Consider the following 23,026-nt stretch of genomic DNA (forward strand, 5'->3'; position numbering starts at 1 on the left):
CTTGGTATCGCCTTGGATGAGCTCAAAGAGGTGGGTAGAGAGACAGAGGTATAGGCTTTTCTGCTTAGACTGCTGGGCCCACAAAGGAGGGATAGATGGATGGACGAATACACAACAGTGGTAAAATTAATATGTGGGTTCTCCAAATTTTCAAGTGGGAAATACGACTTGGGGGGGTTGGTTTCGGCTAAAAATTCTGACTGGGAACTCTGGATTTCTGACGTTCCACTTAAAATGGAAGTTGTGGACCGATGACAACAGCACCAACATAAACAAGAGGCCCCAAAAAGAAAAAAAAACTAATAGAAAATAAAATTAAATAAAAAAAACAACTTATTTGCTATATACCGTACAAAAAGATTTCTGCTGATCTCCAAAAAGCTAATAAGGACTTGGATTTAAGTTCTGAAATGCATATGAAGATGATAATTAGCTTTAGTATTGTACTGGTGATGTAGTGTTCTTGGCTTTTCACAACAAAATGATCAAAGTCAGTTGGAAAAACATCTGAAATGTCCACTTTACAAAAAATCAACAACACAAAAGAGTCTGTCATGTAACCCTTCTGCATCATTTAGATAATGTTGAATTATAGACAGTGAACTGAATTATGGTTCAATCCAATAACTACTAAATAACTACTAGGCTGTCATCGCCTATATTTTTAAAGGTTTTGAGGTGTGTGCCATCTTTTTTCATTTAGCTGAATGACTCACAATTGGAAATCTGTAAAAATGGAAATGTTGTAGTACAGCTGCATGTTGAATTTGTCCATAAATGCAACATTTTTAGCTTTGTGTTGGTGACGCGGTCTGCTGGAGAGCTCGCTTAAATTCTGCATTTGGCTGAAATCTCTGGTAATCTGTGCTTTTAGTGGCAATACCTTCCGTATGTTGAAAGTTAAGAATATGCCTGTTGAGTGCTGAGGGTGAGGTCAGTGACTGCTTCGAACTCTGACGAATGTTTTCTTATTGCTCTTTGCCCACAGAGAAGGTTGTGTTCAAAGAAGAGGAGTTATTTCAAGAATGTTTCCTGCAACTGAATCTGCTTTTATAATCACAGCAGAGGAGAAATTTCTGGGACACCATCCATCCTTATTTTTGGTGGCTTCAATTTGGTCGACGGTCAGCTGGACGCAGCATTGGAGTGATATTCTTAGAAACGTGTTCTCTCAATTTGCACATCTACAAGTCGGATTATATACATAAAAATAGAACACGGCGTAGAGGAAAACGGCAGTGTAAGAAAATATGTTTAGACATATTTGTTAAGGTATAGATGAACTGTTCTCCTGCAGATCGAAGGGGAAAGGAAAACCTATTTCATTCTGACTGCTTGGGTGTTTTGGCAAGGCTAAAAATCCCACAATCACAACACCACCAAATTAAATCTAATCCATAAATTTGGCCACCCCAGTGTATTTAAAAGGAACCACCATGGTCAAAAAACAACATTCCAGCTTCATTAGTTTACACTGCTGATATTAATACTATCATTACAATTGGACATGGTTTATTTTGACTGCTATTACCACTAATACAATAATAGACCCTAATAGAGGATAAGCAACGGGGGGGAAATGGGCACGGGATCGACTTGGAGTAATTCCCCCCCAGCAGCTGCAGCGGGGGGCCCAAAGGGGTCAGACGTACAGTAACACTTGACCCCAACTCTGTGTATGTGTGTGGAACAACCATCCCACCCTCCCACTAACTCCGGTCCCTGCAGACCAGCAAAAAGGGCAGTAACCTCTGAAGGCTTTGTTTGGTTGGCCGGAGTCTGAGCATAGGCCCACCATTGTAAGTCTGAGGACTCCTATGCTCGAGCTCTTGTTTTCTTTGGGAAGCAGGAAATTGGATGACTGGCTACCTGCTACAACAACATCCTGTACTTGAGAAGGCGTCTTTTCACCCATACCCACCTATTATTTCCCTTTTCCATCATACACAAGTGGTAAGCCAGCATTTTTTTTCTCCTTCTTTCTTTTTTGTTTTCCACTCGTCCTCAGGGCCCCGTGCGTGGGTTTGTCTAGGTTCCACTCAGGTTGAGATCAAATTGGCCCCATCCAGATGCTTCCGTTGAAAATAGTGTGTAGGGGCCAAATACTTTAGCTTTTGGAGCTTGACTCCACCTTGTCAGGTTAATGACCCTTTGTGAGCTCACTGGAATGACAGTGATGGTGTGCAAAAATGAATGTTCCTATTCAGACGCTCAAACATACTCACATCCACTTATAGCTCCGCCAGTGCTTTTCAGGTCACTGTAGACCAATCACCGTGATCTGTGTTGGGTCTACGGGAGACCACTTGCCACTATGAAAACATTCTTAAGGATTACCGTGCTATATAGACAGGATCTGTGTGGGCGTTGATGAGAGCTGATTCCAATCTGACCTCAGGGATATCCGACCTGCATTTGAGATATTAATGAAGATAATTATGCCATCATCAGGTGGGACGTTGGAGGTTGCAGGACTGCCCATGGACTACATAATCCTTCTTGATGAGGTTTTCTTGGAGAGACCCTGTTATATTGTAACCGTTTCACTGCACCTGGGACCATGTAACCATTGCCCATGAGGTCACAATGCACACATATCTGCACATTTACATGAATGCTTTTAGCCTCATTATCAAAATAAATGAATTCATAATTCAGGCTGACATCATGTTGACACAAAATGACTTTGTATGTAGGAGACTGCCTGCTGCTGAAAACAAGGCATGGCATCAGTGTGAATGCACCAAATTACCAAGGCCAAAAGCAACATTAGGGCTGTGTTAGCAGCATTTTTGTGGATTAAACACTTTTATTGGCGATGTGAATGGATTAAACATAAAAAACAGAAACAGCCAGTGTTATTTCTATGTGTATTTCTATGTGAATTGCCATGAATATCCAAAGCATGTGATGTTAATTACCTTGAGTCAAGACTTCTCTTCCGCTTCCAGTTTCCAACACTCATTAGCAATATTAGCCAATGTTAGCTTTTAAATGGAACAATCGCTAATGTCAACAAATGACTGGCTCCAAGTGCAACACAGGTTCCAATGCAAATTCCAACACAAACTCTCCAAAAACAAAAACTATCCTGATTTTAGATTTTAGTGAAAAGACAAGTTATGCTGCATTCCGTTTACCTCGGAAGTTTGAGCTGGGAATGACATCACTCACAAGTTGAGCGAGTTCTAATCGGAAAGTCGGAAAAGCTAGGAATAACAGGGTTTGTTTTCCTCCTTACCAAGGTAAAAGAAAAATATGGATTACTATCAATACAGCATAAGGCATGTTTTTTTTATTTTTTTTTATGTGTGTGTGTGTGTGTGTGTGTATGTATTTGTGATTGGCCTATTTAGCCAGTCACAAATACACAACAGTGGCTGTGGTAGCTAAGTTACAGCTAGCTCAGAAGTTGCCTAACTTTAAGCTTCTTATATACTGGAAATGGTTTGCTAATTGCACGCCGCTTTGCAGCTGACAGCTGGATGCTTGTGGACATTGCAGGCCCTGATTGCCTGGGTAATCCTCTAACATATTTACTACCAGGTCATATGTCAATCAGCTGTATTCCTTGCTGTATTTGGTAGTTGTTGCAATTGCTTGGAAGTTGAGAAAGGTTTCTCTTGGTCCCACCCAATTGCTGTCACCAGTGATTATTTCACTCTTAGTCGCTTAGAGTGAGGAATGTTATTCAGTTTCTAAGGTCTTGGGTTACAACGTCACCAGTGTTTCGCTTACTATAGCCGTTATTTATAAAACAGTGGTTGAATGGGCTATCTTGCAAGTTAAATTTAGCCAAGAATTAAAAAAGTCTGAAATAAAAGTGATATACAGTAGTAGATAGCATTGATAAATTTGATGATCAGGTCAATGTTTTTGTCATAGTAATGCTCAGGTATATAATCTGACATAAAATAGCCCAATACCATAGAACAACACTGTCCTGTGTATATTTAATCAGTGGTCACACAGCTGGCACATATATGCAGCATGCAAACAGGAGCTGCAGGGTGTTGACTTTAGTACACAGTGGCCATGTGGCTCATAACTAATTATGCTTCCTGTTTGTCATGTTAAAAACATTAAAATGCATTAAATTAAAATTAAAAACTGCTCTTTGATTACATGGTCAAAGGACAGGCTTATGAGTTCATTCCTATTTGGTTGCATTATATTGTATACTCACTGATAAACGGACCGATTAAGAATATTGATTGGTGCAGTTTTGTTTGTTAGATTTAGCAAAAAATATTTTTTTGTGTGCTATTTCTTTAGCCCTTGCACAAGAAGAAGAGTCATCATTTTAAATCATGGTACAAAACACTGATAGTTTAAATAAGTGCACCACAGTGTTTGATATAGCTACAATATTTCGCTGCATCCTTTAAGTGCACACACATGCAAACTATTTAATACTTCTGCTTTCCCCTGCCAACAGAAATAGCAAATGGAAGCAAACTGAAGTATCAGTAATTATTTTGCTTTTAGAAATTATAGTCACACATAATAAAACCATCTGCCAAAAATACACATCTACTGTACCTACTGTCCAGTCATAACTCAACTGTTGCAGGTGGAAGAAATTACCAATATGTTTCCCATTTTGCAACAGATGATTTATTTTATTTGCAGAAACAGTCAACATCTGTGTTTTATCAACAACATTCAAATGGTATAAAACGTAGTAAAAATGCCTTACTGAAAAGAAAAAAAAACCCAAAAAACTATATTCTAGGAAAAGAAACTCTTAAAATGAAAAAAGAAAAAAATCTGATTCGGAGGCACTTATGCCTTGGCAACACTCGTGCAGTCTGAGTTTTCCCAGGTGGTTGTAGTCAAGCGTCAAAGGCCATGATTACAATACTGGAAGCAAAGGGGAGGACCTCAAACACAATCACATCATGGGCTGATATGTCATCACTAGCCTTAAGCTGCTGTATGGACTTTGTCACTAATATACAACGATCACGAGTATCAAGAGTGGGCCTCTTAAATGGAGTATTTATCAAAGTTGTATGAAAATACAGTTCATTATGGACATAAATCAACTATTTACAACAGAAAACAGGGACGGATGCTTGGTGTTTTCTTCTTGGGAATGAAAAAGTCTCTGGAATTATTTGGTTCCTGGAGCCAACTTTCCATAAAATCAAAGGTTGCGTTGGTGTCCAGTTGAGCGCAGGCCTCGTTATTTTTTTCTTCTTCTTTTTTTTGTCCGAAGACAATTTTTTAAAAAACATCATTCAGAGCTGGGTGAAGCAGCTGAGTCTATGTCGTCATTTTCCAGCTCGTTGGGCGAAGCCGATTGTCCTCCCTTCACTCTCTTCCACTTCATTCGCCGATTCTGGAACCAAACTTTAACCTGTAGTGGAAAAACACAGGAAATATTAAATTAGCATATAGAATGATGACTCTTCAAAGTCGTTAGTTAGTCGTTACCTTTTGAGGTAAATTAATGTAGTTAATTGTGGATTAGGGGCAAAATTGCTAAGATGTCAAAGGTTGATTTCACAGTATTCTTTGTCTTTTGTGATCAAAAACTGAATGACTTTAGCTAAAGAATTTAAACATTTTTAGATTTGTATAGATCATTAATTGAAAAGAACAATAGTAGATCTAGTAGTATAAACACTTAGCACTACGAATAAAGGCTGTGGTCTTAGGACAATACAAATCTAAACCAGATACCTTCTCACAGTACTTTGAATTTTTTAACCATATTTGAACGTGTAACAGGATCACTGTGGCTTTTCTCTCCAGTTTGCAATTTTTAGCAAAATTTACAGCACGGTCAGCAAAAAAATAGACAAATAATCCTCCACAAATCTCCCAGCACAGATTATAAATTCACTTGGTTTGCATTGGCCTTGCAGGGAGCACGGCTTGTCAGTACAAAGCACTGAGGCCTGGCTGCAAAATCACTCCAAATGGAGGGAGAGAGTATCGTATAGACAGCGGGTCAAAAAAGTCAACTGTCAGGAAGTCAGCCTACACAGGATGTGAGTTTACTGTACTTGTGGTGTGGACAGTGCTCATCTGTATCTTTGCGCTGTTCAAAAATGAGAATGAGCTCATATTTTAACTATCCAGACATAAATAGCTGCAAAAACACACACTTCCCGACACCTGGGAAAATTACGGAGAAAAACTGACAGGAAAAAAAAAAAAAATGAAGAGTGAGCATTTGTTAAGTCTGTGACCAAGATAGTTTATTTAAAGCTTTAGAAAATGTCTTACTTAAGCCTTTATCAGTAGGTCTCTAATACAGTTGGTGCCTCAAACAGCTGGGGCTTTTACATTTTAGTTAACATTATTCACAGTGGAGGAAACAATACATTTTGAAGACCATTGTTAGCTGCGGATTTGGTGCGGTAGTGAGTATTTACAACAGAAGAATTGTGTGTGGGATGCTCCATGGCAGAGAGAAATACATGCATTTTAAAGAAAATAAACCTTAAGTTATAACCAGGCTATGCATACGCAGTTATTACGTTTTTAAACTACTTGATTATGTCAATTTGCAGACAAAAGCACAGGTTTATTTCCCTTAAAATGATAAACTAAACTCTCTCAAATAGATTCAAATTAACTCCAACCTGTGTGTGCACAATTCAAGGAAGCCTTAGGTGACCCCTGCACATCCCACTAGAAGTGTCCTCCCCTACAGCTCTGGGATTCAGATAAACCTCAGCCTGTCCATTACTCAGGACTGATTGAAAGGACGGCAAACTGCCAAAGCATGTAGGATGAATTGGAAAGCGCTGGTTGCAGTGGGAGCCCTGAGCGAAGATGGAACCTGGCTGTGTGTGAACATTTCTGTCCATGCATGTGTGTGTGTTTTTTAGGGATCTGGGAAATAGATTTAGGAGCAGACGGCAGCATGTGTGGTCACTGTGGCACCACGGCCTCATTAGAAGGAGCTGAGAGGGACAGTGGCTTGACAAGCAGACCGGGGTTTGATCCAGCAGCATCGACACATGTTCGCCCGATTTCATCGAGTCTGGAGCTGCCACCCACTCATTAAAGCTGCATGTCATTCTGCTAGAACCACAGAATGAAAACTACTGTGGAAAAAACATGTTCATTGTAATTCAAATGCCGCTATGTTTATGCATTGGTATTTAGTACAGGGGAAGGACAGACATTAAGGCTTTCCAATATGTTCCAAGATGTTGTATGATGTTGATGTGGAACGATAACATTATGGTTCATCCTGCCACGCTGGAAATTGTATATTAGGAAAAAGTGTCGTACCTGTCTCTCTGTGAGGTCCAGGTTTACAGCGATCTCGTAGCGACGCAGCCTGGTCAGGTAGTTATGGTGGGTGAACTCTGCCTCCAGTTCTCTCAGCTGCTCCTTGGTGAATGCTGTGCGCTCTTTTCTTGCCTTGCAGCTGGAGTCCACCTTAAAGCTGGACTCCTGGATATCTGAAAAGAGAAAGGCATTTCATAGAGTGCGAGCCATTTGCCAGTTTATTCCTTTAAACCAGAGATTCCCAATCAGGTGTCAAAGTATCCTAATGGGTTTGTCGACAGATGAAAAAAAAACAGAACTATTTATGAATTGAAATTTGAGTGAAGAAATGACTATTAATCAAAAGTCAAAGTAAAGGCATAGCTTTTTTCAGCTGCTCCCAAGGGGTCGCCACAGTGGGTGGATCCACATATTTGATTTGGCACAGATTTTTACACCAGATGCCCTTTCTTATGCAACCCTTCCAAGGATTTGTCTCTCTTCCTAGTTTTGAATTGCAGACCTTTTGTGTATTAGGTTATGTAAAAATATTAACCACTACACAAGGGAGCCACTATCCAGCAAACATAACGGCATAAATCAGTAAAATAGAAGAGTAAGCCTAACGGCCAATAAGAATCGAAGCTTAAAAGATTAAAATTATCAGTAAAAATTAGAAGATTTTGCGTGTTGGTGTGTCTGCCAGTTAATACCTTTAGCTAGCTAAACATTGTGAAAAATAGTTTCAGTGGCAAGCTAAGGTTATGAATATTTTCTTAGTTAATAGGATGGCTACCAAATTGAAATTGTTAGCTAAAATGTGGCTCATCAAATAAAATTTTAACTTAACATACTAGATAAATAATAGACTAATAGAAGAAATTGGCTATAATTATAAATAATTTTGTACCTAGACTAAATATTGTACATAGTTTAATAATAATAATAGCAAGCTAAAATGAATAAATTGAAAATTATAGCTAATTTTCTGCTAAAATCATGAATAACAATAAAGATTGAAGAGAAAATTATGCAGAAACAGCTGAAAGTGCTCAATAAGGAATAGTGGTATACATAAATTCAGATAGGAATATTTGGACATTAAGAAGCTGTGTTGATGGCTTTCTCTATGAGTCTGTTTGGATCAACTTAAAGGGAAAGTCAGGTGACACAAGGAAACCAATGCTTTAAAGCTGTTTGCAGTGAAGGTAATAAATGATCTGTACGATCCCATAATTTTTGTTTAAAACTAAATAAAAACGATCAGCATCCCCTTTCTTCACAAGCAGCTACACATGCAAGTGTGCTACTTGACCTGGAGACCCTTCATCTTCCTATCATTCACAGCTAATCTGATTTAAATTAGCTCCCCACTCATTTTGTGACTGGCCTCTAGTTCGCAATTAAACTGACCCCAAGACCCTTTTCAACCAACAAACCATAACTCCAAAGGCTCTTTAAAGGGTGGCCCCTCATATAGTAAACACTAAAACCAGCACTTTTAAAAGAGACCACCATGACCTGGCCTCACGAGTGGCGTACACCTGCAACCTGCGCATGCCGGGGTTATTTTTTGCTGCTTATTTCCCCTTATTTGTCTGTTCATGAACACATGCTGTAAGTGCAAATGTCTTCCTCTAAACATTCCTTCGCGATTTATGTATGTAAGAGCGTATCGGCACAGGGCAGGGGCCACCAAACCAGCCACAGAGGGCCTAAGTTAGTGGAGGAATGCAGCGGAACATCGTTAAAGCCTCTAACAAAAGAACAAAGGTGCGGATGTGTCCAGGTCGGAGTGCTACATCGGTGTGGGTGTGTGTGTCAGAACAGTCCCCGTGGGAGCGCTCGGGGCAGATTCACATTAACTCATCTTTACATGACAGCAAGCATCAGAAAAAAAAGCCTTGAGATATCTCTGTGAATGTGGCAGTCAGAAAACCCACAGCCTAAGATTATTCAAGAAACAATTGGCTGCGGTTTATACATTTATATATTTCCCTGCATTTCTCACATAGCTTAGAAAAATGGCCAAATTTTAAACCTCATTAACAGGATAAACATATATGAAAGCTGGTTGATTTACCTTTAAGTAAAACCTCTCCTGTGTATTGAAGGGAAAGAGTTTCGGTAATAATTGTGCAGGCGTAGAGACACCAGCAGCTGATGTAATCACCAGAAAATGGTTCTAATTTGTCAAAGTGAGAAGTTCTGCTCTGTGCTTGCCAGAGCAGCGTGCCAGAATGTGAAATGGACTGCAGCACCTGGGCCAGATGTGACTGGGCAAACCAGGACATACAGTGTTTGTGCACACGTGTAGTTTTTGTGTACAAACGCCCGATGTGCCATGTGGTTTGTTAGGAAAAAAAAGATTTGTTTTTGTGGTTCGAGTATCAATAACGACGGGCATCCTCAAGTGTGCCGACTCTTGAAATTTCCCAAGACAGGTTTAGCTGCTTTGAACACCTGGCAGGGCACATACTGGCTCTCACCAAACAGGCCCCCAATAAATATCCTGCACAGCCAGAGGCCATAAACTAGCAGGGAGAGGGCTTCTGCACACAGCGGGGTCTCCCAAAGGCAAAACAGCATTTGGTGCCTTTCTGGGTGGATGGTGCAAAAGGAGTTTGTCTTCATCAGGACTGAATTAAAGTTGTTGTAAATTAGTGATTGTTTTAAAGCAGAAAACCCCAGGCGAAAACTACTGATCGCAAAAATGTGTGTGCTAAAGTTCAACGCTGAATTTCACAATGCATTAAGACAGTTTATTGGCTAACGTTTATTTTAACCCCTTTAGATAGCATCTTTAAACTGTTCTCAGTTAATAAAGGTTTAATTTCTTATTACAGCACTTTATGAGAATGGTGCTCAAACTTACTAGGCATTTATTAAAGGAATAACATTTAGCAAGAACCTTATTCATCGTCCTAATCCTAATAGAGATTATATATAATTGCAAACTATTTGTATTCTAAGATATTTTAACCAAAATACTTCATAAGCTTGTGATGCGATGGGCAACAGTATATCTTTCTATCAAGCCAAAGATTTTATGGTCGTACATTTCCAGTAACTGAGCACAATTTTCTATTTTTCTGGCTGTTATACCCTTGGCTTATGGTCATGGACCCCTAGGTATGATGTACATTTGTGCAGATTATGCTGCATTTGATCAAAATCAGCAGCTTTAAAAAATATTTTTTTAAAAACATTTTTACACCTACCTGAAAAATCATTTTTGGCATGTGTAGAATCATTTTGCAGTGCTTTATAGTATACATTTATTGCTTGTTTGTATATGGATGGTTCACAGAAGCAGTTAAATTGTTGAAAAAGCAAAATGCATGTAGCAAAACCAAGCTGTTAGAGGAAGTATATTTGCTAACAGTTACTGTGTTAAGTGTTAACACGCTCATTTTGTAATGGTGCAGAACTCCTTTTCATGCATGTCAGACCTTAAAATTTAATATCAAAACCATATTGATTTTAAGGCCAGCAACAGTCAAATGTTTATAACAGCATCCCTGTTAAATATCACACAGTGTTATGATGGTCAAATGTTGGATTGCAGTCAATGTCAGATCATATCATTTTGGTTTTAAACATTTGGAAACTTTACCCGAGTGCACCACATTTCCATATCAGAACAAATACACAGAAGCAGACCGTATAGCAGCTGCTATGTATGTGCATGTAATGTGAATGCCTTCAGGACATTTTCCTAATATATGCTCTCCTACCAGCTAGTCAATTCGAAAAAGTGAATGGTTCTTTTCTAAAACCCAGAACTGATGCAGTGGTCGGACATGTTGCATGCACTCAGTGGGAGATTATGTTACGGCTTAACGACAGGAAAATGTCAATGGATAAGAATGTAAGAAGTGGGCTCACAGGAAAGTGATTTTACCAGACGTGGTCTGGCATGTTTTCAGCGTAGAGAGTGGAGGTTACAATAAGGTAAAAAAAAAAAAAAAAAAAAGGAGGGTGGGTGGAGTGGGCTGGTGTGTGGGGTGCTCCCTCGCCTCCTCTTTTTCAATTAGACTCATGTCTGTTGCATGCATTGGTCATGTAGTATTTCCAAATTTGCACGCTTTACAATCAGACATGGTCTGTTATGTTTGGACAGGTCAGGGTTAAATACTGGACACTTTAGATGACACCATCTTTAGCAACATGCACTAGTGTACTTCTCTATGTGGTTTGAATTCAATATTAACATTTCTGGACACTCATCGCTCTTATTTAAGCGTTATTTTTGTATTTGTCTTGGGTTCCCCTTTTTTAACTTTTGTTTTAATTTCTTTGATATTTGTCTGGCAAGTGGAGTGTTGGCTATATGAATAACAATTACGCCACACTTGCTTGAGCACTATAACAAAATTTAATTTAAATATATATTAAAATGTGTAAAAAGTTAAATTTCTTCCAAAGTATGGATGCTTATTTTTCTTTCCTGTAAGACGCACTGTGTTTATTACAGGATAAATTTACCAAAAAACGTCTACGAATGAAATATGAACGCTCCATATGTGCTGGATGTGTTTTTATTTTGCTAGGGTGACAGTCCCCATAATAAAACCTTCACACATTTAGATTCACTTTAAAACGAAATGTTTCCTTTGGCCTGTTGTTCTGCTGCTAATGTTTCGCCTGAAACTTTTAGGATTGGCCTGTCGTGGCTATCTGTTACTTTTGTGTCCTATTAGCAAGTGTGAAATATGATAGGCGAAATTATCTAAGGGCATTACTTCTCATTGATGTTTGAGAATAAAAATACATTAAGTCCTTTTTTGTGGGAATTTTTTAGGAAATATCTAGAAAGAAAAATGTATAAAATTAAATTAAATACATTGAAATATCACAAAATACAGTTTTTTTCAACCCTTTTATCTGCTTGAAAAATTCATAGCAGCAATCAATACGCAACAGGATTGTGTTCAGGAGAAAAACACAGCGCAAAATACCCAAAAGGCCTTTAAACGCTTTCCTCTTCACACCCAACTTCGTTTTTTTTATCATAATTTTTAATGGCGCCCTGCTGTAATAAATCAAAGGTCTTTTTCCAACGGATACAGCAGCAAAATGAAAAGTTCAAATGCCTCATGAATCATCCTTTTGAAAGCGCTGGAACAATAAGAGGATGCAACTGCTACTTAAAGTGTGTCTTGAACACAAAAGTCTCGTCACCTACTCACCTTTTACATAGCGACCGTGTGAGTGTGCTGCTTTAAGGCTGATTTGGTGAGGAAATGCAGAGGATTTGTGTCATTGCCAGCTGTGATACAGGGCGCGGGAGGAATTCTTGACCTTGATGCGTATTTTCTTCATTTTCAGTGAGGTAAGAATGACGTAAATATTGTTTTTAGTTGATCTGTTTTTGCACCTGTGCAGTAGTTTGGCATAAAAACTAAAGGAAAAAAATTGTGGAAGTGTTTGTTTTTTTTTTTTAGTCTGAAATTTATCAGAGACCCAAAACACAAAAAGAATATGTCTACTTTATTTTTGTACCACTCCTAAATTTGGCTATTTGCTTTCAAATGCCTGTAGGGATCACTGTTTTTTCTGTTCTCCTATACTTTTAAACCAACACACACCAGGTGGCACCCCTTGATCCCAGCTCGCTGGCTTACCTGTGACATCTCTTTTCCTCTTATTGGAGCTCTTCTTGTCCGAGTCGGCCGACGCCACGCTCTGGGGTGAGTATTCTCCCTCCATACACCCGGGCACGGTGCCTGGAAGCCTGTCCCCCCCTACACTGTCCAGCTCAGGCCCTCCAGCCCCACTGCCGCCGCCGCTGCCACCTATTACTGCAGGGGCGACAGGCGGGCAGGCCTCAGGTGCTCTCACACGAGTCTCACATTGGTTGAACTGCCAGTCAGCTCTTTGGTAACCCCCTTGGCTCTCTTGGTACAGTCTGTCATCGCGAGGGTAGGCTGCGTGCGGCGTGCTCGACACCAGGCAGGAGGTGGAGAAATCTGTGTAGGCCAGGAACTCAGGCTTCTGGTGGAGGGAGAACGGGGCCTGCTGGTAGGGCGACTGCAGATTCACCCCTGGGACCCCAGAGTGAGGGTTCCTCATGCAGCCCCAGATGGGGCTGCTGGGATGGGCGCTCCGCATGCAGCTGCTGGCCGGCTGATCCATCGTGATGCAAAAACCCTTCGCACGATCTCGAGCGCAGTCTTTTCCCTGTCGAGGAATTTCAACCTCTCTCAGAAAGTAAGTTAGGACTAGAAATCGATATCTTTGTCACTTTTGAGTAATATCCACTTCAGCTGACTAAATGAACACCATCGTCTCACTGCATCTACTCACTTCTGTCAGAGGCTGTTGACTCTTCCACAGCCCAGAGCACGTGAGGATAGACACCTTCCTGTGACAGCACGTTTCCCTCTCTCTCTGGGAGCGTGCGTGACGTCCTTTGGAGCCTCTGGTCCTGACACACTCTCACACGCTTTCCCTTCTGCGTCGCTCTCACACACACCCTCTCTCCTTCCCAGATCTAACCAAGTTGCTACTCTTCGGGAAAGCGGCATCCACAACTGTATGACTCCCGTTCTCGGGCTGGCTGTTTTCACAACTCTTCTAAGGCATTCTTGACAAGTGAGCCCTCCTCCTTTTTAAACATATAGGTGGGAAAGAGTGGCAAGTTTATGGAGTGTAACGTGAGACTGCAGAGGAGGAGCCCTGCCGGCCACATGTTGGTAGTACCCTCCAACCAACCCTGCCTCATCAAACTATTAATCACAGGGGAAATTTTATATGCACATCTAATGGGCTTTCCAGACGTGGTGCTTTTAAAGGGACATTGTCTGAAAAGTATAAAGCAAGCACCCACCCACATGGGAGCTGGGGGACCCCGACTTATTTCAACTCCTTAGTGCTTTCTGACACCCAATTTAGTTCCTTTTTTGACACCCTTTAGAGGAAAGTTAACCGTAACCCTTTCCCTCTGCACCCCTGATCCTTGCCTGTCCTCTCCAATCTGAAAAGTCTTTCCTTTTTTTCCTCGTGCTGTTTTTATGGCTGTGTAAGTGTGTGTGCACATTACTGCAACACACCTAAATCCACCTGGCTGGACTTATTTAACTTTGAGGTTAAAGGACAACTGGATTTGATATTGACTATTCGAGCGCTCACACCTCCTGAGGTTTTCTCACGTTATTGAAACACAGTATGAAATTTCACCGTCGTATTTTACACATACAATCTAATATTTCCCCTAAGCAAACACAGTGACTGGGAGGGGAGAGGGGGTTTCTTTGTCAGTTCATTTTAATTTTGTGATCCTGCATCTCTCACTAAATCTCTCTGAGATGTCAAGCAGCGTCAGCAGCAATTGTTTGCGACACCAATCACATGTAGATTAACCGCATTTGGATGAAGCAAGGATGCAATTATTCAATTTTCTGATCGCTGATTTCTAATCTCTGCATGCTACACATGATAGAAGCCACTTCCCCATGAAGTAATGTCTCTAATACCATTTAAACCTTTTTGGCTAAACCAAATTTTGGATTCAATTTCAGCGTACTGTTACCCAATAAACCCGCTGAACCGCACTTTACTTAAATGCAGTTTTTCTTCATACTGCTCATATTTGCGAGCTGAGCTGCTTGCCTTCCTCACGCGTCCTCACTCTGGTCTTGACCGCTCATATCGCACCTTGAAAATAAAACTGAGAGCTGGAAGCTGTGGGAAAAGAAGTGAGAAAATAAATATGTTAATAAAGACACAAGGCACGCTAAAGGAGAACCGATTTGAAGCCGTGAAGAAAAAACAGCAGTTGAAATTGCCCTTTTTCATTTTCTAAATACTAGAAAATAATTTGACCTGCTTTTGAGAACATTTCATTCAGTTGCCGCAAAACAAAAATAATAAGTAAAACGTCATAGCAACAAATAAAAGGTTGGAATGACATTAAATCGGATTAGGAAACGGGCAACAAAACCAGGAGTGGACAAAAGAGAAGAGAGTAAGTGAGACGGAAAAGGAGAGGAAGAAAGGAGAGTGTTTGAGGTCACACACCAAACCCTTTCCATTTAGCCAGCAAATTGTTGAGCCATGAAGCATCCCTCGCTTTTACTGGCAGTCTGAGCCTTGGCCACACCGCAGGGAGCAGGAGTTACTCTACATTTGTGGTCAAAGAAGAGGCCATCTGTGTGTCAGTATAAATTAGTGTGTCTGTGAGAGTGTGTGCAATGTGAAAATTTACGTCATTAAGAGAGCGCACATGTGCGTGTGTTTCAAGAAGAAGACACGCAGGGTATTTTTATGTGTTTCAGTGAATGTGAGAAGCTATGTGTTTGACATTAAAGGATACAGAAATGGTCAGCATAAAATGAATTTGCCTACAAAGCCGTATGAAGTAAAGTCAAGCAAGTAAACATTAGTAGATATCTGCTTATGAATATGTGGAAACATCTGGATCCTGAAGAGTTATAGCTTTGTTCTATTGACAAATACAATTTAAATTGGTATATGAACAGACCTGCTGAGTAAGAAAAGAGATTTAGGGCCAGATTTATTGACATATTGTGCTTTTGGTTTTGGCAAAGAAAAAAACTGTCTGTTTTTACAAAGACAGCGAAGTCACCAAACCAATGTAAGAGGTGGGAACTCAGAGATTTTTGCACTTTTCCCAGTTGCACATGTATTTCTGGGAGTTCTTTTCGTAAGGTGCAAAATATAGAGAGGAGAATATTTAAACTCAAGCACACTGATATAAAAATGCAATTCACTGCTAATTGTACTGATATTAAAAAAAAAATCCTATATTTAGTACTTGATATTCAAATGAAGTCACTAAATCTGTTTTTAGAAAATACTGCAGCTTTTGTAAATCCCACACATGCTTTTCTAAAACTGCACAAAACCTCTAAATTAATGTATGGATAAATAGCTATTACCTTGTTTTCCGCAATATAAGGCGCAAAATCCTTTAATTTTCTCAAAAATTGCCTTATAATCCAGTGCCCCTTATGTATGAATTCTGCTTGTGCTTACTGAACTTGAACCAATTTTATGTGGTACACGGCGCTCAAAAATCTGTCAAAAATGTTTTAGTACGACTTTGGTAAGCTACGGAGCCGCACCGCTTGACATATTGTTGGAGCATTACGGCTGCCGTAGTTAGGAGCCTCGCGGAGTAATCTGGGTCCAAAACTCTGTCGATTTCAGGTCCCAAAGTCACAAACTGTCTAAATTCTTTCATCTTTAATAAAATGATCAGCGTTGCTGCTTTACCAGGTGTAATAATTAAGTTTAACATCCAGGCATCCATGAAAACAGAATTTATTAAATTTAACGGAGTTTGAAGTTAGCAGGAAGTTAGCTCGCTAGTTTCCACCTAAACATGATATAACATGTTCTATGTTTCTGAAAAAATTAAAGAGATTTCTGAAAAAATTAAAACGTACAGCTCTGCTATCACTTCCAACATAAATGAAGACAGAAAACTAAACAGCAGTGGCGTTTGCAGGGTTACTGAAGTTGGCCTAGCTGGTGTATAATGATGTGCTACGCGATCGCTAGGGACACAGCTATGTTAGCATAACATAAACACAGTGAAGCTGGAGGATTAACGCCAACTTTTTTCCACTCAATAAAAGCTAACGGGTTCAGGATGGTTAGGGACAAAAGATATTGCATGGCAGGATGCTGTCAATTGTAACGTGCGGTGGAGATGAAGCCAGCCACGGAGGTGTGCAGGTGGATAGCGAATGAGCAACAGCTTCTGACTTTCCAAAAGTACTCATTTATTTACGATATCAAAAATAAAAGTGCTACCTCTACCACACATTACACGAGATCACACTAGTCCGCGTACACACGGGAGCATCCATTACAGGGAGAGTGCGAAGAAGAACAAAAAAGGGGGTGACACACCAGTCATGAGACAGGAGGCGCCGCCATGTGGTCATACACTGCATTACAACAGCAACTGTTACACAACGGACCAAACTCCAGTCAGGAGAACTGAGATAATCCATCCACAATACGACATTAGTCATTAATATACTGAAACAACATGGGAATAGAGCAGCTGCAAGAGAATTCAACATTAATGAATCAATGGTACAGAAGCAAGAAGAATAAGTTGAGTCAAATTTGACTAATCTGACTGTTTTGTTTTGCTTAATGCACACATTATAATCTGGTGCACCTTATGAATGAAAACAGACTCGTTCATCGACAGTGCACCTTATGGTCCGAAAAATATGGTACTAGAATTCATTCAGAAAATTAATGCCATTCATCTTGAATGTAATAAATACATACATGACATTCTTGCCCATGCATACTAGATTTGTGCAATAAGTTGTGATAGAATAAATTCATTTTCAGGGTTGTTCTACATCCAATCTGCCATATCTTGTCACTAACTTTAAAGGTTATAAAGGTATAAAGGGTTACAGTTTATAAAAATGTCCCAGTAGCTGCGATAGAGCTCAGAAGAGAACTGCTAAAATTCCCACGCCTCACATACTGTAGCCCAATCTACTACTACATGGACATCTTTGTGAAATTTCAGCTAGGTTTTACCTCACCATCTCCCCAGTGCAACATCCTTCTAATGTCCTATTGAGCTTGTGTGTTAATAGAGCAGGTAATCATCCGGAGAATTTACAGCTTGCTTACTAGCAAGCATCCATTCCTCCATCGCCACACATGTTTCACTAGGGGAAATGTAGAGTATTTCCCCTAGTGAAAACACATCTGAAATCTTTGCTGTTGTCTTCTAGATTGGAAAATGCCCCGTGTTTCTAGTCTGCATGTATCCACATCTCCGGCCTTTAAAGCAAAGCAAACTTTGTTCTGTGCTCTCAGTGGTGTTTTTGGGTCAGATTTAGAGCTGGAATGGATGAAATTAACTTTTTGTTGCAGAAAAAATTAATGGAATCTTTGTATTATTTCCTGTAGAAACAGAGGCAGTGTGAGAGTGCAAGACAGAGCCCAAGAGCCAGTGTCTCTTTTCTAAAATTTCACTACCTAACTTTACAGCTACTCTTGATTTTATTGGAACGAATTCATTTTACTGTTACATTTTGCAATTCTAAAAGCCATGCAGTTTATCTTCTATTTTCCCACAAACATACAACTGTCAACCAATATTCGAACAACACAAAAATGGAAAATCAGCTGATTTTTACAATCATTGTACCTGAATCCAATCCTCTTTACTATCACAGTAGTGAGCAACACTGCTAAACTGGGTGTCCAGAAATTTTAGGGGGTTATGCAAAATGGAGAAGGACGTGTGTCCAGCTTTTAAAGACTGACTCCATCAAACAAACTGTCATTTGTTTTGGACTTTTCAATGGATTTGTCTCCAATAGGAGAACTCTATACCATCACCGGCCTTATCCTTTAAAAAACTGAAGTTTTGTTTATGTTGAAAAATGTTTTACACATTCGATTTAGTAATGCATGTGAACATTTCTTGTAACGTTGTGTTTATTTAAGTGAAGGGGTGAGTTTTTGAGAAGCCTATGAGTCGGTGGACTGAAGTCATAGGCACCACACATTGCAGATGAATGAGCTGGACATGAGTCACATCACCCCTCACCCTGCTGACAACCTGTTTCTGTCAGTCTAGCTCCGTGTGTGTGTTTAAGAGTGTGTGTTTGTGCAAAACAGAGAGAAACTGAGAGAAGAGAGAGAATAAGAGAAAGCTCGAGTACGCACACACACATGCAGAATTTGTAAAAGACTGCTTTGCTGTCATGTCCCTATAGATGCAAACTTCCATATGAATTGAATGTTTGTGTGTGTGTGTGTGTGTGTGTGTGTGTGTGTGTGTGTGTGTGTGTGTGTTTTCATCTGATCCATCTTCATGACACTGGCAGGATTAAAGCCCTCCATCAGTCTCTTGAGTCTGACAGCATGACCTCCTGTGACCTCATGTTCACCTGGGTCTGACTGGACTGTGGGAGCCTTTTCTCGGCTACTGTCTTGAAAAACAAGTGTGGAATGAATATAGTAGAAAGGATTTTGAGTAAAATCTGGTAAAAGTCTATAAAGAAAGGAAACAGCATAATAAGAATAATGTTGAAATAATATTTCAAATGTTAAAAAAAAAATCACTTAAATGTCTCTGGGTTTGTTTGACTCTGTCTCGTTAAGTAATTTCATGATTAAATAACCATGACACTGAGATATCATCAGTCCAGCTGGGACACAAATAGGAGCTGATAAACAAGGGAACACATGTCTTACTGGAACCAAAGCCAAGAACCAAAATCACAACATAAAATCTGCTTTTGTGTAACCACAGAATACAAGAACATGGGTGCTCTGAGGCACGGAGCTTAGGGGTGTCAATAAAGTTCAACATGGCCTGGCTTTTTTGAGTTAGCTGGCTTGACTAAACCTAAAATTCCAGTCAAAGGGAGTAATGGGCATAATGCAATGGTCAACAATCAACAGCAACAGTTTTTGTTTTTGCTTCAGGCTGTACACAAAAGACACTTCTGATGCATTGTTTGACTATTCTTCTGTGCAAAACGGACCACGTGTGTGCTTCTTCCAATCAGAGACCGAGACGGAATATTATTGGTGACAAATAGACATTAGACTGCACTTCTAGCTGTCTGAAACATCCATGTGCTTTTTGGTGCCAATGGTCTTTTATGGACCAGGTCTTGTTGTCAACATTAGCTAAGAGCCCTATGAGCACAGGTAGACAGAGGTGGATTTTATTTTATCCAGAAAAATTATCAAGAATTTTTTTGAGTGTAAAATATAACATCTAAACAGTACTAAACTCAGGTTTGATTTTCTTGTGACATTGCCAATCTTTTCCCAATTTAATTGTGATGACCTCAGCAGCCAAACATCCTACCCAAACACCAAGAGAACAGCAAATGAAGAATTAATTCAACAAAAAAATATTTTATTTATATTTATTTACTCCCTTTTCCACCAGGATATGACTCTTCAGATTAAATATGTTTTACAGCAGTGTCCCGGCCAAGACAAACATCAGCGCGATAGACTGATAACATACACAGAAATACACACAGAATTAATAAGTATACCAAATGTGCAAGTGATAATGAGTAAAATGGAAAAACAACCAAAATACCAATAAAGCCTACGACACGAGTAAAGGTCATTGTCTCATTCCAACAAACAGGGATAGTGTTATTCAGGGAAAACATTTCCAGCTTGAAGTAACTGCCTCCAGGTCATTTAAAAATCACATTTTTAGTGGATTTTGCAGCTGAATCCAGGTGGACCAAGCTGCAAATATGAATCTCTTTTTCCATTTCAGTGTGGACTTCTGGGACACCAGAAGGACTGAGGTCTTGGGACTGTAGACAATAACTTCCCACACTTTTCTGATGAATGTAGGTCAGTAAGATGGAAGCAAGACAAGAGCAGCCTTATAAACAAGAATGTACCAGTGGCTCAGTCTACCAAATAACAAAACAATATGTACTGTACCAATCAAAGGTGAATTTAAGCTGGTAGTCACTTCAGCAAAAACTTTGTCCATCATGGTCGAACTTTAAACAGTATTTTAGTTGCTGACCAGGTCATAATCTCGTCATCATATTTTATTAGCTTAAAGTAGGTTTGGTATGTTAAACATCTTTGGGCATGTTTAGCATCTGTATGTTTAAACTACTGACTGAATTATTATAGAAACACATCTAACAAGTACTACTTATAATTATATTATACAGTTAAATGTTAAATGTAAGTAAACTGTGCTTATTTTTTTTGTATAAACTGCTTTTTATAAGAGCTATTACAAATAGGGAAAATTGAGAAATAGCTGGAAGTGGTTATTCATGCTCAACTTGTTTCAAAAATAATTTGTAATGCACAATAAACTGTACAAACAGCTTCAGGCACAGAGAGATGTGGGTGAAATGGATGGTGTGTTTTTTATTCTTAGTTTGCCAACAGCATTACCTAAAGTCATTAGCTGCGCAAGCTAAATGACTGACTGCTATGCTGACAAATGGGCAGGAATTTTGTGGTTGCTTAGCCAAAACAGCAGGATGATGTCAGTGCTCCTGGCTGTGAAAATGTCTTAAAATAAAAATAGAACAGTTTTTAGGTCTGTTGAAAAAAAAAAAATGGTGATTTCTCTTTCACAATAAAACCTGCTTTAATGATTGTTTTGGCTACATGGCAGCTAAAAGCAACTTGTAAGCTAAGATACAGTGTGATTCTGCCCACATGCTGAATGTAAGTTCTTTGGGTTATTTTGTTCATGTTATGGACCAATATAACTCCAACAAAAATACCTGGTTCCCTTTCTCCTAAATGTTCCAGTGTGCTTGTGTTCACTAGCTAGAAGCTAGCTAGCTATGTGTGTACCATCTTTTGCTAAGTAGGCTAGATTAAAGCTTTGCCTGTTTAGTAAATAACAGTACTGAGACACAACCAAAGCAACAAGATTGTGGATCATAAAGTGCTTAAAGTAGTTAAATAGACTCATGAAGCCGCATTGAACTGCTGAATGCAACAGTTTATTAGGAAAATGTGGCATGCTAGAGGTGGGTGTTGTGTTGCTTTTAGTGTTTGCAATTTTTCCGTTCAAATATGGTGGTTTATGCAGCCAAATTTATTTATTTTTTGTCTGTTTGTATAGGCGTCATTGATGTGTATTTTTGGATGTGAATCCATCATTTTTGTTTAAAATAGTATATTCAATTATCTTTTCAACATAATTCATTTGATCTCTTATAGTTGCACCACCTGGCTTGTATTAACTTTTATGTTTAATGTAATATTTTTTTTTAATCATTTTTATCAAGTTAACATTTTCCTAACTTTGCATTGTAGCCCACCTGACACGGAGAGTGTGCCAGCCTACACATGAGTGGGATTTAGCTATTTTTATTCATATTTAAGGAAGAAATGCAAACCATTTCTTCCACCTATTAAACACCATCTTGGGTCTTCTGCATGATGAATTATCCTTTTCACAATTATTACCTTTTGACTTCAATATAATATTAAATAAATGAGGCTCACATGGTTGCAATACTGCGCTGCTGTAATTCAGTATGAAGTGACCAAAATATGCACTAGTTTCTATTTTTATTTAGTCATGGATGAACACAGTGTTGATGAAGGTTGCCCTTGGCCCACCCTCGTCCTACAGTAAATCCAATATGGGAAACTGTAATAATAAGACAGATGGAAAAAATGTCATTTTTCAAGCTTTATGCTTAAAGGATTTACTTTGTTTTTTTTTTTTAGTTTTTTCTAAACCCTTGTAAACTGAATCTCTTTGGAATTTGAACAGTTAATCAGACAGAATTAGATCTTTTCAAATGTAATTTTGGACCCTGAAAAGTTTGTTATGTAAATTAATCATTTGATTAACAGAAAAATGTATTTGATCTGGAGTCATTAGTTAGAAACATGTGTATTTAGGCAGTCAGTAGACTTCACTAGCCGCAGACATTCATCCATTTCACCACTACTAGACACACACTCAGACACGCACAGCCAATGAATTTGGTAATATGTGATTAAGAAATAATGGACATGTTGTAAAGAAAACAGTAACAGTGCATATGACTATGGCACAGTTTAGGTAATGTTTGGCCACAACAGTACAGCTCTCAGCATTTTTGCCATTGCGTTACTGCAAGCACTTGGATCGTATTTTAAAGTGAAATCTCTGGATGTCTGACTAACTGACCAATCCATCATAAAAACTATTTTTAGGGTTACGGTTCCAATATTACAGCAATCCCAAGAATAATCTGCAAGCTATCTGGTGATTGCTCCTGAAAATGTAGTGTCTGCAAGACTTACAGCATTTTATATG

The 23,026-nt window shown here is 39.2% G+C and overlaps 1 protein-coding gene across 2 annotated transcripts; it reads right to left on the reverse strand.

Annotated features, from left to right (window-relative positions):
• Window positions 1-392: 392 nt before the first annotated feature.
• meox1 (mesenchyme homeobox 1) lies at window positions 393-16,587 on the reverse strand. Of its 2 annotated transcripts, XM_085169665.1 has the most exons (4): window positions 13,543-16,587; window positions 12,861-13,416; window positions 7,255-7,427; window positions 393-5,362 (listed from the first exon to the last, which is right to left on the reverse strand). In XM_085169665.1, exons 2-4 carry the CDS (start codon window positions 13,369-13,371, stop codon window positions 5,240-5,242), a joined length of 807 nt encoding a protein of 268 aa, XP_085025791.1. In that variant the 5' UTR covers window positions 13,372-13,416; window positions 13,543-16,587; the 3' UTR covers window positions 393-5,239. The 2 variants fall into 2 exon arrangements, with proteins under 2 accessions (XP_085025791.1, XP_085025790.1); XM_085169664.1 differs by having other exon boundaries at window positions 394-5,362; window positions 12,861-16,587.
• Window positions 16,588-23,026: the final 6,439 nt, after the last annotated feature.

Source organism: Neolamprologus multifasciatus, chromosome 8, assembly GCF_963576455.1.
Source record: "Neolamprologus multifasciatus chromosome 8, fNeoMul1.2, whole genome shotgun sequence".
NCBI lineage: Eukaryota > Metazoa > Chordata > Actinopteri > Cichliformes > Cichlidae > Neolamprologus > Neolamprologus multifasciatus.

What these genes read in the sequence shown, in the direction of transcription:
- meox1 (XM_085169665.1), bottom strand. Translation starts at nt 13,371, where the DNA reads ATGGATCAGCCGGCCAGCAGCTGCATGCGGAGCGCCCATCCCAGCAGC. An exon ending in GAGGAAAAGAGATGTCACAG is followed by an intron (nt 7,428 to 12,860) that starts GTAAGCCAGCGA and finishes TTCTCTTTTCAG; the next exon opens with ATATCCAGGAGTCCAGCTTT. An exon ending in TGGACCTCACAGAGAGACAG is followed by an intron (nt 5,363 to 7,254) that starts GTACGACACTTT and finishes TTTCCACTACAG; the next exon opens with GTTAAAGTTTGGTTCCAGAA.